The 17,065-nt window shown below is 40.1% G+C and overlaps 2 protein-coding genes across 3 annotated transcripts; one reads left to right on the top strand and one right to left on the bottom strand.

The window, feature by feature from the left end:
- Nucleotides 1–7,026, bottom strand: rprd1b (regulation of nuclear pre-mRNA domain containing 1B). Of its 2 annotated transcripts, XM_038723057.1 has the most exons (8): nucleotides 6,945–7,026; nucleotides 6,312–6,533; nucleotides 5,419–5,548; nucleotides 4,998–5,131; nucleotides 4,473–4,591; nucleotides 4,074–4,200; nucleotides 3,172–3,347; nucleotides 1–1,282 (listed from the first exon to the last, which is right to left on the bottom strand). In XM_038723057.1, the coding sequence occupies exons 2-8, from the start codon at nucleotides 6,460–6,462 to the stop codon at nucleotides 1,133–1,135; spliced, it is 987 nt and encodes a 328-aa protein (XP_038578985.1). In that variant the 5' UTR covers nucleotides 6,463–6,533; nucleotides 6,945–7,026; the 3' UTR covers nucleotides 1–1,132. The 2 variants fall into 2 exon arrangements, with proteins under 2 accessions (XP_038578985.1, XP_038578984.1); XM_038723056.1 differs by having other exon boundaries at nucleotides 6,312–7,015.
- Nucleotides 7,027–9,473: 2,447 nt separating this feature from the next.
- On the top strand, nucleotides 9,474–15,390 carry LOC119905681 (taste receptor type 1 member 1). Its single transcript, XM_038722932.1, has 6 exons — nucleotides 9,474–10,312; nucleotides 10,452–10,779; nucleotides 10,899–11,669; nucleotides 11,759–11,977; nucleotides 12,507–12,619; nucleotides 14,092–15,390. The coding sequence occupies exons 1-6, from the start codon at nucleotides 10,122–10,124 to the stop codon at nucleotides 15,023–15,025; spliced, it is 2,556 nt and encodes an 851-aa protein (XP_038578860.1). The 5' UTR covers nucleotides 9,474–10,121; the 3' UTR covers nucleotides 15,026–15,390.
- The last annotated feature ends 1,675 nt before the right edge of the window (nucleotides 15,391–17,065 follow it).

Here is a 17,065-nt window from a genome sequence, read left to right as displayed (position 1 = left end):
TACCAAAACACATCTTATGATATTTCTAAAATTGTGATAACAATTTTAGAAAAGGGTCTTCATCTGATCAACTTTTCTTTATTTCCATATGTCACAGCTCTACACACACTAAAACTTAATTACTTTACTTTTGTTTTTCTCACCTGTTTGGCCCTGTGAGAAAATATAGTATTTTTGAGTTTTAGGGCTTCAGGTTTTTTTTAATACAACTAAAGACCAGGCAGTTTATTGGAAAGCAAACTTTGTCTTTGTTGTTGTTTCCTCAAACTTCCACAACTTTTTTTGTAAAACTCAAACCTTGTCTTGAACACTTACGAGAATAATTAGCTTTTCCAGATTACAAGCAGGTGTCCAATTTAAAGCATAAAAATGAACGAGCTCTTTCAATTGTTTTAGTTTGTAAATGAAAAACACTTGCAAATAGGGACACAGTCTACTGACTTTAAACTATGAGGATAATGCTGTCCCACACAATCTATGAGGTGTTACTGAAATGAATATGCTTGATCATTCATTAAGCAACGAAAAAGCAACATACACTGAACCCAATCTAATATTTTCTGTAATTGGACACACACATCAAAACCACCTATCTGACTATGTGTCAATAAAAAGCTTTCCCCCCGCCCACAACTGAAAAATAAAACTAATGAATGGTACATCGTCTTCACAGTGTTGTTACAACCTCTGAGCATTGTGAGAGCAATCAGCCCATCCTCTGCTTGCTGAATCCAAAATATACCACACAGAAAGACACTTTGATTGACACCTGACAACCAACATGTCTGTTTCACCCCACCCCTCCTCCTAGTTCACTGACATACCAGCATTAAAAAAAAAAAACATAAAAACAAACACGAAAAAAATTCTTTCTAAGCTGGTGGAGTGGAATCCTTGTCCGTCAAGCAGAAGCCTGAAAAATCCAGACTGACAGAGTCTCTGTTCTCCTCTGCAGAGCGTTCTGATTTCACCAAACCTCCCTTCTAATGTCCCTTCCTCCCTCTTGTCCTGCAGGTTTGACCACAGTGTCCTCTGGCTGGAGACACAGCTAGAAGTTTTTTGTGAATCAAAGGTGGCGCTGGGTTTGGGTGGGATGGGGCATTGGGGGACAGTGTATCAGGGCAAAGACCTCTCAGTCAGTGGAGAAGAGGTCTCCGGCCGAGGGGAGCGGGGCCAGACCCCCTGTCACATTGGGCAGGAGGGAGAGGTCGGGGAGACTCTGGATGTGGGACTTTAGTTCTTTCCTAACCTGGGTCACCCTCGCCAGCTTCTGCTTATACTCCTGCAGAGGACAAGATGACACAGCACAGACATGAGCTAAAAATGGTTACTTATTTACTCTTTTAAAATGTCTTGTAACGACAGCTTTCTGTCTGATAGGGTGCCACTCAATGTAATGGCCAATTTCTTTTCAGGTCCCACCCCTGGCTGGAGCCAATCCCAGCTGTCATTGGTGAACCCTGGACAGGTTGCCCATTCACTCATAGGCTGATGATACACGGGGCAACTTTTTGAGCAATGGTGCTGGACAATCTTGCTAGAGGCAAGTCTGACTATGTTTTAAATGGATAGCGGCGGTGCGGGGCAGGTGGCGGAGTGGTGGGGGAAGGGGATTACGTTAGTAATCTTTACCCATTACCACTGACAACAATGTTGCCCTGCACGATTGCTCTAAAAGTTGCTCTGTGCATCATCAGCTATAGAGACAAACAAGTCATACACACGTTCACACCTAAGGGCAAAGAGTCACCAATTAAGCTATGCTTTGGACAGTGGGAGGAAGCTCGAGACATGAAGAGAACCCACACAGACACGGGGAGAACATGCAAACTCCACAAAGAAAGGCCTGGGCCTCGATCCACAGAACCTCTTGCTGTGAGGTATCGTATCTGTGTGTCATGTTAATCTTAATTATTCTCATTTTCAGCACCACCTACCAGTTATTTTCTGGTACAGTAAAGAAGGACACTTCAAGAGGTCACTTAACAAGAGCTGCAGCTCTCGCTTCTATTTGTTGGAGCGCAGTGCGGACATACACATTTAGGCTTTCAGAGCTTTCCACCGGGCTCGGTGATCTACAGTCTGAACATTTTCCGGTTTCACCCCCAATTCCGGTATAAACTGTCACATATTGGCTGTATTTGTATAGCACCTTTCTAGTCTTTTCGACCACTCAAAGTGCTTTACACTACATCACATTCACCCACCTATGAGCAGAGACCCAACTGTTAGGAGGTTTACATTATTCTAACTTGTGATATTAAAGTTAATATGAAATTGGATGAAAATTAGAAACTTTATTTATGTTATTTAATGTCTGAAACACCTTTTGGTCTCAGTATGTGGCTTTAAAAGATGATTAAGGTGCATCACAACTTGGGTCTTGTTTGTATAGTTTTGGTCATCATATCTATCAGTTATTACTGCACTGTACTCAAACTAGCTGGTCAAAGATGAACCAGGAAGTCGGTCTATAAACTATGGTGCATATTTACAACTTACAGTTTTTGTATGCTTACCAGATATTTACCATTCACCTTGTGTTTCTTGCCTTGTCTGACTTTTATTTAGTGATGTTGCCATCTTTCCAGATGGAAGTGATTAATGGCGAATACAACAATATTACCAAAAGGACTACAAAAGTAAATAGACTTATTTATAATAAAGACTTAGTTGTAATAAACCAGTATTAAAATCAGACTGCTCACCTGTCTTTCCACTATGTTCTTGTCCTCTGTGTTAATGCTCTGACAGCCAAACTGCTGTCAGAGCCACAATTCTGACTGATCTAAGGTAAAGGCTGTTGAATTCACAGTTTGTCATGGAAAGTGCTGAATAGAACGCTTCTCAATTACTAGAGAAGGTGAATAAGAACACTATAAATATTCAGCAATAAAATGAAGGAAAATGGATTCATGCAAACTGTCGAGCTTGTATGACCAATAATTGTGTAATAAGCCATTTCCACCACATAGCTTTTGTTTACAATATCTGGACTCTTTGAGTTTTGCCTTTGTGAACACAAACCAGACCAGTAAATACTAACAAAATGTAGACATTAATGACTCAACATCATTATTAATTAGTGAAGGAGAAACTTAAACACAAAGAGATTCAGAAAGAGATCTTAGTCACAGTTCCCTGTATGTTGTTTTGTATGTGGTGCCTTGCCTCTAGTTTCTTCTCTCTCTCCATGAGCGCCTCCCTTTGACTGCCAATGTATTCAGTCAGCATGCGAGCCAGCTGCCTCCGGTCCTCCAGCTCTGCAGCCAGTCGGCCATTGTACTCCGCCAGCAGCAAACAGGCTTCATCCACAGTCTTCGAAAGCTTGTCTGCGGCCTCTTTGTCTAGATTGGCACCAAAGTGGGTTGTTAAGGTCACAGAATATGACAGTTTTTTTTAAGTTTCTTTAGGCATAACTTTTAAAACATTAAAATTTCTTTAAAAACTGTTTTTGTTTCTGTGCATTCACTCAATTTGTTTGTTTTTTACTATAATATACTCTTGTCGCAACATTTTCTTATTTCTATTTTTTATTACGGTGTATTTTGTCCTATACTGGTCAACATTTATTGTTTAATAAACTGTTTATAAAAGTTCTATACAAATACTATTATTATGATTACTATAATGTGCACATTTCAACATCATGTACAGAATGTTGCTATAAACCGACACTATAACACCCGAGTTTAACAACTGTAAATTGTTTACTTTCAGCATTGTATGCATTGTTTCATTTATTATTTTTCACTGCTCATCTTATTTGACTTTCTATTGTTCGGGCGTGGATTTGCTTTAAATGTTTTCCCCCAAAGGTGATCATATTACTTTTATCATTGCAATCTCCTATCTCATTTTCAGACAGTCCTCACTACAACAGAGACAGTCCCACTTGATACAGAAATTACACAAGAACAGCAAAACAATGTGAGAATTTTAAAAATTAAACAAATAAAGAATAATCAAGCACATGTTTTAATAATGAGGGGGAAATACCACTGCAAATCCATGTAGAAATAAAATCAATATAAAACAGAAAAGTGATCTCTTATCAAGCACTCAGGTGTTACCAGTGATTTTCTCCAGCAGGGAAACATCCTGGACTTCCTGTGGAAGCGAGGCGATCTTCTGACGAACTGCTGCGTCGCCCGATGCAGCGTTCTCCAAGTCCTGCAGGGCCTTCACCAGCTCCTCTGTCTATAAGGGTGTGTCAAAGTGTGTTTAAAGGGAATAGAGGGAGACAGTTAACAGGAGTCAAGGAGGAAGGGGGGAGTGATCAGGGAGGAGAGAATGTGACAGCAAAAAAACAGTGGGAGAATGAGAGAGATGTAAGAAGTGAGGAATGACAGCAGGGAGAGGAAAGACAGCAGAGCAAAAGGAACAGAGTAGAATGCGAAAGAAACAAACAACGAGAGGGAGGACTTTTTTTCAGTATTTTGTGCCATTCAGGTGCAATGTTGACTTCCTACCAGCTGAGTAGCGGAGATGTCCGTGTTGCATGGGGAGATGTGGCTTCTGTAGTCGTCGTCTTCGTCGTCTTCCTCTTCCTGGATCTTCTGATAGCTCCGTTTCACAGGCTTCTTCTCTTCTGCAGAGTCAAGTTTAGAAACCGAGGAACAAACATCACTTAAGTATGTAGTTAATCCTCTATATATATATACTATAGATGAAACTGACCTCTTTACAATACCACCAATTTCATGCAATTGTTTGCCTTTTTTATCTCTTTTTATGTTAAATAGACATTCCCCCCAAAAACATAACTTTTAGGTTATTCTGAAACAAATCCATTTTCCATAGACATTTTATAAAAGTAAGTCACCATTCAGCTATTTCTAAATTAATGTAATCAAAACTCTGAATGTGATATATTTGAATATCAGTGATCCTGGCCCTGCTTGGTTTCAGATCAAAACCAAATTCCGTGGTATCACTTACCAGTCACAAATACTGTATATATTCATGTACAGGCGTAACAAAGTGGTTAATCTCACCTGAAGGCCTTGGGCTGTTGGAGTCTTCTATGGCCAGTTTGAGCTGCTGAATGAAGTCGGCTCTGTAGAGGCTCCTCTCCTTCCAGATGTTCAGCAGTCTCTCCATGTGCTTTTTACAGCTCTCATCTGCTTCACTGTAGGGAGGACGGGGAACAGCAGAGTTCAGCAGAGGACGAGATTATTTTTACCCCTCAAAACTCCTTTAGTAGATTTCTTTGCAGAAAATAGGAAACAAAAAAGGAAAGAATACAACAAACCTAAGATGTAGAAGCAGGTTTTTAAGAAGACCAGATTTAGATGCTAAACTATTCTTAAAAAGCTTCTGGCAGCAGGCCTACCACCTATCTACACACACGTTGACCCGCTCACAAACACACGCACTTTTCACACAGCACATTGTGAGGGGTCACATTACATCTACCTGGCAACATGGGAGCAGGCATCGACAAGGACAGACTCAAAGTCTTTGGTGAACTCCGGTCCTTTCTTCTTGCTGTTCTGGATGACATCATTGGCGAGATAGAGGAACGTCAGCTTCCTGTTGCTTTTAGCTGGAGGACACATAAATCATGAGATTTCAAGATTAAAAAGGAAAGAATACTTTATCATCAGTCTGTCTTTTTGGAGCTACTTTTCTTCAACATACCTATATATTCTACTTCAGTAACCAATTTCCCAGTATGTTAAGTCATTATAGCATTTTTTTTTTAGTCATGCCTCGTTACTTAAAAAACAACAGCTTTTCTGTGTGTATTTCTGATCTAGCTAGGATCAAGCCCTCTGCATCTCAGATTTGTTCAGCCATTCAAATAATTAATACTTTATAATAAAATAGAACACACATCAATAAAACCCTTTTCAGTAAATGCCATTAACTTGTAGGTATGCTATTACACACCGTACCAAACATTTTCTGGTCACAGTGTCTCAAATGTTAAGATTTGATGGCTTTTTCTTAATTTCACACCTTTATAAATGAGCTACTTGATCACTTAAGTACATTATTTTGGACTCCTTACTTGTGATAGCATTTATCATTATTTATCATCTCTGTGTGATTTCTGAATATTTTTGGACTATTGTCTTATCACACTCAGGTTTGAAAACAGCTGTTGAAATCTGAGACAAAGTCCTCTCTATAACAATTTCAACCTGTTACAAATGGATAATCTAAGTTACTAGCAGCTACTCTTTATCAGATGTCCTAGATGCCACATTACATTACATACCTCATCTATGAAGTTTCACGCTACCAGTATTGTGTTTTGTTGCAGAAAATCAACAACATATATTAATATACTTGGCAGCACTCACCTTTTTTCAGCTCTCTGTGCCACACTTTGACGATGAGGCCAGAGTGTTTGCGGTGGTGGATGATCCACAGAGACAGAGTCTGCACGCTCTGCTGCGAGCTGCTCAGCTCCGTCAGCTTCTTCTCCAGGGCCGACTCAGAGAAGGACGACATGCCGGTGTAAGTGTGTGTTTCCCCTGTGACCCGACTGACCCCGACCCGCTCTAAAGCGACTGAGCTCCGACCTGGTTTGGAGAAACTCGCACTGTCATCAAAACTGAAGTTGTGTCGGTAAGTTAACTTCCAGACATGCAACATCAAACTGCCTCCTGCTCCCCGCTCCACCTAACCATACGTTTCTAACGTTAAGTTAGCTCTTTATCTGACCGAATTATTGACCAAATCTAACGTTACTGAACAAACCTGCAAGGTCTAAGCTCGTTTATCACCTGCTTCTGTCTGTAGTGTTTGTTTACAGCCAAAGCTAACGTTAGCTAGCCGAGCTAAGCAGCCATCTGCAGACCAGTGCAGCCCTGAGCTAATAAGCCTGCGCTTTAACCAAAAATCAACCTAGCGTCTGTAATATTCATGTAGAATATGTCTCCAGTACGCCGAGAGATGAAACAAAACTGCTAAAGAGTGACGGTGAAACTCACAGTTTGTGTTTGCTTGTCTAACTAGGAAGATTCCTTCGAAAAAATGGCAGCTTGCACTTTCACCTCAACATGTGCGTCGCACAGTAGTGACGTAAACAGAGCCAGGCATCCCTTTATCCAGGGATGAAAATATAACCCCCCCACCCCCCCACCCCCCATGTAAGGATTTTCTTCAATGTTGTCAATAAATGCACAATGTGTAACACTGATTCAGAATCAGATTGCCCCCCCAATTAAGTACATTTCTGACTCATATACAGGAATATTTTCAATACAACTGGGCATTCTGCTGCAACTGTGGGAAAAGACCATACAACATTAACTCCTTAGTGTAAATCTCATATTGTTCATAGGCAAATTTCACATACACAACATGGTAATATATTATATTAAAAGTCTTCCTCTAATCTATTTTTGAGATTAGATTTTAATGTAGTTTTAGTACATAGGCTCCTTAAGACTAAGCCTCCCAAACATGTGCATTCATTAGGCTACTGTAATGTAAAGACTTGTTTGATCAGTTTAAAGTACTATTGTTAGATTTGTTTACTTTATACTTAGTATATAATAATAGTGCACCATGTAGAATATCTAGCAGCTCAAACAATGTCTGTTTGTTGATTTTGTTAAATAAAAAAAACACTAAAAAACTGATGCAACTTATTTGGATTATTGATTTTATGAAATAGAAGCTATAAATATGTTTTTATTTTAGGTCTTTTACTTTTGTTACGTGTTTGGGTTTTCTCTTCTTAATTTACTGGAGGGGGTTCATCATACAGTAACTGAATGCTGTAATATTATATTAAATAAACAAAGTAATGAATTGATCATTTAGTTGAAATAATCAGGTATAACTTAGTTATAACTTTTAAAAACATATGATAAAACATGATAAAATGGTATGATAAATGAAAATATTTTTGATTGATGAACCTGAAACTAAGATGTATTTATTCTTTTGTTGTTTGTGGATTGTGAGGTTTATATTAAGGAGTCAGCAGCACATTGAGACTGCCTAAGAGTTTTGACTACAATCCTCATCAACATATTGTAGAACTATTATAAATTATAATGACGCTATAGTCTACAAATGACTCCTTGATTCACTCTCTTAATAAATAATAGTGCTGGGCAGAAATCTCCTACTATTTGAGTTTCACAAAGGTATTTGTTTATTGTTTGTTATTTATCCTGAAACAGGAACATATTTATGTATGAACTTGATTTTTGTAGGTATGTATATAAAGGCATCACATTTCAATCAATTCAAACATGATTTTGAGATAGAACCTTCTGAGTCGTAGTTTGTGATTGTAACAACAAAAGAGCAGAAGATCAGGGGGATTCAATCAAAGTAGAGAAAGAGAAAAGGCATCAAAACAATCTGTATCTTTAAAATTAAAAAATAAAATTTAAAACATTCAATATGATAGAAGCCCAAAATAGACATTTTTCACAGTTTATAAACATTGACAGGAAAAGCACAGGTGTAAATATTAACATTAATAATGTTGATTCCACTTGATGTCCCAGGGCCATACTGTGCATGCTGGCTCACTGACATGATTATTTGCAATCGCTCTGTTATTCATAAGAAAGATGTGTATTTAATCTTATAATAAAATAAATAAAAGATAAAAGATATTACCAAACACTTTTTCTGTTGAAAGTGGGAAAGCTTAGCACAATGCAAATCACTAAATTTTTTGTTTGTACAGACATGGGAATTTACATGCCCATTTGCCTCCATGATACTGCGGATGGCAAAATGCACAATATTCCTTTCAAAACAATGGGTTTGGGTCCTGGACGCAGGTGTGCATCAGGCAAATTGTATGTAAGTACAACAGGTGTGTTTAACAAAATGAACCTCAAATATCAAGCTCAATTTTACCTTTACTTTTCCTGCCATGACGCCTGCAAATACTCTGTCTTTGTATAGCGCTTTTACTACATTGCATTCACCATTCACACACATTCATACACTGAGCGTAAGTGCTCAAACGGAAACTAACGTTCACACACATTCATACACTGGTGGAACAGCCACCAGGGGCAATTTGGGGTTCAGTGTCTTGCCCAAGGTACTGAAGGACACTTCGACATGCAGCCTGGAGGAGCCGGGGATTGAACCGCCGACCTTCTGATTAACGGGCTCTACCTCCTGAGCCACAGTCGCCCCTTATGCAACTGATTCACTTACATGGGATGCAGTCATTATTGTTGTTAATTACACCTGTACTTTTCCTGCTATGACTAGTAAAAAATGTCTGCTGTGAAAAGTCACATTTGATTTTACCACTGCTTTCTTCTGTTTGCGAGGGAATCATCAGTGTGTGAAATTAGAAAATAAAACATTCATACTCATTCAAATGTCCTAGAAAGCTATACACTTCTGTGTGTGATGTTTAATTATTATGGTGTCTGACTTTTTCTATCATGATTTGCTTTCTTTTTAAATAGAAAACTTAATTCTTTGCGTTTTTTTTTTTTTTTTTTTTTTCTTACAGATGAATTTAACTGCAGATGTGAGAAATGATAACTGACTTGGAATATCGTGTAGCAAGGGTCTTAAATTTGGAGGGGCATCATTTCTAAATAGGTCCTATGCTAAACATAAGATATTAAAAATGATAAAATAAAAATACAACAAGATTAGATGTTTTTGGCCTTCTTGAACCTGCACATTGTGTCATGAGTGACCTGGCAAAAAATGACAGCATCAAAGCATCAACTTGTTATTATTCAGTTGAAGTGTACATAAAGCATATTTTAATTCTGAAGTGACCTTCCTGATAAACAAAAACATTGACCAAGAATGTTATTTTGAAAATCCTTTAAATTTAGACTCAAATTAGACAAGAGTTTGTTCTCAATATCAATCTTTTTAAACAGCTTTAATAAACTGAAACAACTATAGATCAATAGAATAAAACATCACTCTCCCTTTTTATGGCTTATTACATTTATGCAGTTGATTTTAATGGGGGGGAAACTCCACATTCACACCAACATGCAAATACGTTTCACTCAACCAACACTCTCCGGAAAGACGCAAAAGTGTCATCTCATCCCTCCCTCCATCAATCCACCCTTTTTAAAAGCAGGTCCTGATCCGTTTTGCAAACCACACCAAGCTCCCAAAGAAGCGCTGTGTGAGGTGGAGATAAAAGTATGGACATGTCCAGTGCTGTGTTTCTTTCCTTAAGCTGGTTGATCCTGCAATTAGCTAATGGGGAACTGGATTACACCTCTCACGGACAGGGGATGCAACTGCGGGGCAACTTCACCATTGCTGGACTCTTTCCTCTCCATAAGGCAGTTGCACCAAGTGCTAGTTTGCCTGCTTTGGTTCCATGCGATGAGTGAGTTTTACTGTTTTACTGGCCATAAAACTTCGAACTGGTTAAATGTATCTTGCTGGTGGTCTGGACTATTCTTGTTCTTACTGTTTTACTTGACATGTCTTAATTCATTTTCCCCTTTACACGTTACCTTTTCTAGAGGTCCACCTAACAAACACGGATTTCACCTGATGCAAGCTATGAGATTTGCTGTGGAAGAAATCAACAACCACACCGGGCCGCAGCCTCTTTTACCAGGGGTGAAGCTGGGCTACCAGTTGTATGACACCTGCTCAAAACAGGCCAGTTTCCTGGCTGCACTGGACCTAGTAAATCAGCAGGATCAGAGCCCCTTTATATATGGGACAGAGGGAGACACAGACCCAAACTACAACAACAGTCAAAGGGCAGTGGCTGTGATTGGGCCGGACAGCAGCAGCAACTCTTTCACCCCTGCTGCTTTACTGGGAGCCTATCTTGTACCAGAAGTAAGTTATTACCTGGAAAGATTTGATCATGGCCCTTGAATTATTAAATATTCCACATGACATGAAAAGGTGCACATACAACATCGAAGCATCCCTCACATGCTCTTGCTTTATTTTAGATCTCTTATGAAGCATCAGGGGAATCACTCAGCAACAAGTTCCTCTATCCATCCTTTCTCCGCACTATTCCCAGTGACAAGAACCAGGTGGCAGCTATGATCCAGCTTCTGATTCATTTCAACTGGACCTGGGTCGCTCTCTTAGGCAGTGATAACGCCTATGGCCTGGACGGAATGCAGAGCCTGTCCCAGCAAGCACCGCAGTACGGCATCTGCATTGCCTACCAAGGAGTCATCCCCTCGTCCACACCTGACACAGTCCAGACCAGGAGGAACATGGTAGAAAGCATGCTGAAGACAAAAGTCAACACCATTGTGGTCTTCTCCAGCAAGACAATACTCAGTGGCTTCTTCCCGTATGTTGTTGAGCGGAACGTGACAGATAAGGTGTGGATTGGGACGGAGGACTGGTCGGCGTCCTCTCTTATATCAGGGATAACTGGGATCCACACCATCGGCACTGTGATCGGCATATCCATCAAATATGCAGCCATATCTGGTTTTAAGGAGTTTGAGAGAAAGGTATTTCAGGCTTCAATGCAACACAGTGACACCCAGAAGGTGTCTAATGTTACCATGAGCTCAGACAATGACTGTCTACAGAGCACAGACCTGTACAGCCTCGCCAGAAATAATTTTTCGCTGGATACATATGATCTCACCTCCTGCTTCAATGTGTATGAGGCGGTGTATGCGGTGGCACATGCATTGCACCAAGCACTTGGTTGTGATTCTGGAGAGTGCCAACAGAGGAACGTGTATCCATGGGAGGTGAGCAGATGTAAACTTGTCTGTTTAAGATGAGAATCTCTCAGAACCACTTAGGCACTGATGTTTCCTTTTTCTTCTCCCCACCTCAGATTCTCTTGCGGCTAAAGCAGGTGCGATTCTCTCTGGACAACACCTCAGTGTACTTTGATGCGAATGGTAATCCACCTGAAGGATATGACATTGTAACCTGGGTTTGGAGGGGGACGCAATGGTCTGTCAGACAGGTGGGCTCTTTCCGCCCAGATCCCATTAAGCTCATCATTAATGCTGATCAAATTGAGTGGCCCAAGACTGGAGGTTCAAGAACAGTAAGATCTACTGAAGTATTTTTGAGTGTTTGTAAAACATTTGTAAAGCTTAAAAACTCTTCAGTTTTTCAAAATGAAATGCTGTACAAATATAACTATTAGTAAGAAATCTGCAAAAGGGTTATGAAATTATAAAATTATGAACATGAATTAGTTCTGATTTCAAAGAGGCTGGAACAAATCAGTAATGAATAATAATCAGAAATGGCAACTGAAACTTTTTAATTAAATTAAATTCATATGCAATGATAAAGTGTTAATTCTTGACATCCCACTGATAAATGCTGAACTTTCAACAGTTTGCACCATATTAATGGAATGAATTACCAAGGACTTTAAAGTTATAATTTTGGACCTTTTTTGGAGATGTACGTTTCTGATGCTGTTTGTAAGTGCTTTTGTGTGACTGGCTGTGTTTTGTTGTGTTTCTTATCTCTGTTCTTGTTTCCGGAGATTCTGATCTCAATGAGATTACTTAATCAAATAAGGTTAGATATGACCTTTGCCTAACCCTGTTGGTTGCATCCAGGTGCCGCTGTCCATCTGCTCTCCACCTTGCCCGAGAGGCTACAAGAAGCTGCTGACAGGCCAACACACATGCTGCTTCGACTGCCAGGCCTGTCCAGCTGCTACATTCCTCAAGATACACTCTCTGTCACCTTTTTTAGGTACACCTGTTCAATTGCTTGTTAATATAAATATCTAATCAGCCAATCAAATGGCAGCAACTCAATGCATTAAGGCACGTAGAAGTTCAAACCGAGCATCAGAGTGGGGAAGAAAGGGGATTTAAGTAACTTTGAACGTGGCATTGTTGTTGGTGCCAGACTGGAATTGAATTTGTGCCAGAATTTGGCGTAAACAACATGAAAGCATGGATCCATCCTGCCTTGTATCAACAGTTCAGGCTGGTGATGTAATGGTGTCAGGGATATTTTTTTGGCACACTTTGGGCCCCTTAGTACCAACTGAGCATTGTTTAAATGCCTACCTGAGTGTTGTTGCTGACCATGTCCATTCCTTTATGACCACAGTGCACCCATCTTTTGATGGCTACTTCCTGCAGGATAATGCACCATGTCACAAAGCTCAGATCATCCCAAGCTGGTTTCTGGAACATGACAATGAGTTCACTGTACTCCAGTGGCCTCCACAGTCACCAGATCTCAATGCAATAGAGCATCTTTAGGATGTGATGGAGATCCCTGGAGATCCGTGGAGATCCGCATCATGGATGTCCAGCCGACAAATCTCAATCAACTCTGTGATGCTATCATGTCAATATGGACCAAAGTCTCTGAGGAATGTTTCCAACACCTTGTTGAAAGTATGCCAAAAGGGGGTCCAACCTAGTGTCTAATAAAGTGGCCAGTGAGTGTGTGTGGTAATGTAAAGACAAAAAAAGGTCAAAGCACCAGACAAATATTCAGACAAAGAGGGAAAGAGGACAGATGGGAAGAGTTCTTAGATGAGATATTTGCTCCATGTTGGACGAAATAACAAAGAGCAAAATCACTTTGTACAAATTGTGAATGTCATATCCTGGTGGGTGCATGACAAAGATGATAAATTGAACAGGCCATGCAAAATGTTGCTTATAAAACCCAATCAAAGGTTGTGGATGTCAGCATCATCAGCTGCAGGTGAGTGAATGTATGAAGCATGTGGTAGAGGTTGCTGTGAAGTATAAAAGCTAATAAACTCAAAATAGACGCCCCACTCCACCAGGCAGGACAAAGGTCTCAGTGACGAACAGAGAAGAGGGGACAGTTCATCCACTGATTTGTGTCTTTGTAATTGTATCTTGAAATTCTGTTATTTTCTTCTTCTTCATGATATTTCCCTGTTGAGTCCAACAGGAATCTAGAACACAGCAGTATTTTTCAGCTGTTGTGTGTGAGATTGACCAGCAGGTGGCGCTGAGTATTCATGCTTTATGTCCTGAGGCAGGCGCCAAAGTGCCTAACAACATGTGACAAATGGGTGCTGTGTGTTTTCGCTTCTACACCATAACATTTTATCTTGATTACTCACCAGTGTTAAATTTACCTTTGACAAAAACCAAGACAGGCTTTTACACCCCAGTTTTTCTCTTTATTTCAATGCTGCTCCTCTTCTTCAGATTCCACTACATGTCAGCCGTGTCTCCCTGAGCAGTGGGCTCCCCCAAGCAGTGAGCAGTGTCTGAACAGGACTGTCCTGCTGCTCGCCTGGGACGACCCCCTCTCCATCGCCCTGCTCTTCTTTCTGGCCACCTGTCTTCTCATGACCTCCAGCTTTGCAATAATCCTGCTGGTCAACCTGAACACGCCCGTGGCCAAGTCTGCCGGAGGCCGCACCTGCCTCCTGATGCTGGCAGCCCTGACTGCCGCCGCTATGAGCTCTTTGTGCCACTTTGGCCAGCCATCTCATCTGGCCTGCATCCTCAAGCAGACTCTATTCATCTTCAGCTTCACTGTGTGCCTGGCCTGCATCACAGTGCGCTCCCTCCAAATCGTTTGCATTTTTAAATTTGCATCCAAGCTGCCGCCGGTCTATGACAAGTGGGCCAAAAAGCATGGACCAGAGTTTACCATTTTCCTATTGTCCGTCACCATATTGCTCATATCTGTGGTCCGTGTGGCTATCCACCCTCCCCAGCCGTCCCGGGATCTTGACTTCTACGAGGACAGCATTGTGTTGGAGTGCAGTGACACCCTCTCACCTGGTGCAGGCCTTGAGCTGGCTTATGTGTCATTGCTTAGCGTCCTCTGCTTCTCTTTCAGCTACATGGGCAAAGACCTGCCAGCCAACTACAACGAGGCCAAGTGTGTCACCTTCAGCCTCATGGTGTACATGATCTCCTGGATGACCTTCTTCACTGTCTACCTCATCAGCAGAAACTCGTTCACCATGGCCGCACAAGTGTTTGCCACGCTCTTCAGTGTTCTGGCCTTCCTCTGGGGCTACTTTCTGCCCAAAATTTATATTATTGTCCTGAGGCCGCAAATGAACACAACTGCCCATTTCCAGAATTGTATTCAAATGTATACCATGAGCAAACAATGAAGCTTGTAATTATTTTAATTGATGAAAACTAGTTGATGTGTAATGATGCAGGCCTACCAGGTAAAATAATGCGATTAAGATAGTTTGAGTGTCACTTTTAAATCTATCTAACAACTGAGTTTAAAGTGCTATTTGTATATTTATAAATAAAGTATAAACATGTTTGGAAGGTTCTCCAGTCAGTGCCGTTTGACCTGGCATGGCATTTCAGTCTGGAGTTGGTCCCCGGGCACTGTACAGAGGCTGCCCACTGCTCCCTTCAGGGATGGGTTAAATGCAGAGGATGAATTTTGCTACATGTATGTGTATGTAACAAATAAAGTATGTTTACATCTCAGACAAGTGCATGATTTTGTTCTGAAAAATGGTGGTGACATAAAGGCTCAGATTAGAGATGTGACTATGTACAATATTGGGTTCACAAGAACAAGATGAGAAAGTATTTTAACACTACTTTGAAGAAATAATAAAATGCTGATTGTGGCAGAAGATTTTGAGCAGAATTTAAACAGATACATTCCTGCATTCTGGAGAAATTTTCTGCACTAATTTATGGTGGAAAATAAATTATAATTAAATTAATATAAAGAGAAACACTAAATTCAGGTTGCAGGTGACAGTAATCAGCAGCTTTTTTTTTTTTAGCTTAAGTTACTTTTTTTGGACAGTGCACATTTGTTTCTTCTATGTACTTTGTATTGCATGTTTTTTGTGTGCAAATAAACCTTTCACAAATCATTTTTATTTGTTATTTAACTTTTCTTGGTGCAAGCTATTTTTCAAAACATTTTTACCAAATGCTTTCAAAAAGTAGTGGGGACGAAACAAGCCATTTCAAAATGTGGTGGAGACATGGCCCCAATGTCCCCAGTATAAATGACATCTATGGTCTCAGAGAGGTCTCAGTAGAATCCATTATAACTCCTCTTGGAGCAAAGATGAAAACTGTTAAAATGCCCATGAAAAGTGAAGGCAGGCATGACTCATGACCAACTGTAGCTCCAGACATTTGTTTTTCAGCTGAACCCAGGTTCCCTGATACAACACTGCAACATAACAGACAAGTAAATTAAAAAACAGGAGTCAGTAAGCCTGCATTTTAGTTGCAGAAAAACACATGTAATGTTAAGAGTGGCTCTTCTAAGTGTCCCAGTAAGCCACGACAGTGTCACAATGTGTGTTTACAAGCGCACACGTATCCTGGTTAAGATCATGTATCCTGGTTAAGATCAGGTTTCTGGAGCGTCCTGGTTATGAGATGCACATGTAAACACCATCCTGGTTTCAGACAGCTGGATATGAAACTGTGATACTGTGGCATGAAAATACCTTATGCAGAGTTTTGATTATTTTTTGTTAGTACACAGTGTAGTGAAGGAAAAGAGTGCATGTAAGCACTCTCAGTGAGCCAGCATGCACAATATCAGGACACTGAAACTAAAGAGACAAAACGGAATTCAGCCATTGTTTATTTTATTGTTCACCAGTGATTTTTCTACTGTGATATATATATATATATATATATATATATATATATATATATAATTCATGAACCAAACAGAAAAAGACTTATTGACAGCTAAAGTTTACATGTCATCAGCACAGACAGAGGATAGAAATCAAGCTGGCAGATGACTACCATTACTGAGCAACGACACAAAATAAATGTGTGCTGTTGGAAAGAATAAACACCATCCCCTGGCAGCTGTACTAGGGACTGTCACACTAATACTGAATGTTGGATTTTTTAAATGAAAACAAAATAGATACATAAACTAAAGACAAAAATACCACGAGTGTGAGACCATTTCATGTTTCCAAGGAAGTTTCACTTCTTTCAAGAATATGTGATGCTGAAAAAAAAATCGTAGAAAACCTCACTAGTGTTAATAAAATCAAGATAATAATCTTGATCAAAAAGTTCATGTGTTGGAGAAAAGACAGCCATGTCTGTCTCTGTTGTTTTCGAGATTTTTAGACTTATCATATCATATTTCCAGGAATCTGACAACAAGTGGCAGCTGGTCACAGCAATGCAGC

The sequence above is a fragment of the Micropterus salmoides genome, unplaced genomic scaffold (genome assembly GCF_014851395.1).
Source record: "Micropterus salmoides isolate LMB-PRFRI ecotype aquatic unplaced genomic scaffold, ASM1485139v1 Ms_hic_scaffold_16, whole genome shotgun sequence".
Taxonomy (NCBI): Eukaryota; Metazoa; Chordata; class Actinopteri; order Centrarchiformes; family Centrarchidae; genus Micropterus; species Micropterus salmoides.
Note: the sequence above shows the minus strand (reverse complement) of the source record. Positions and strands in the feature narration are given on the sequence as shown.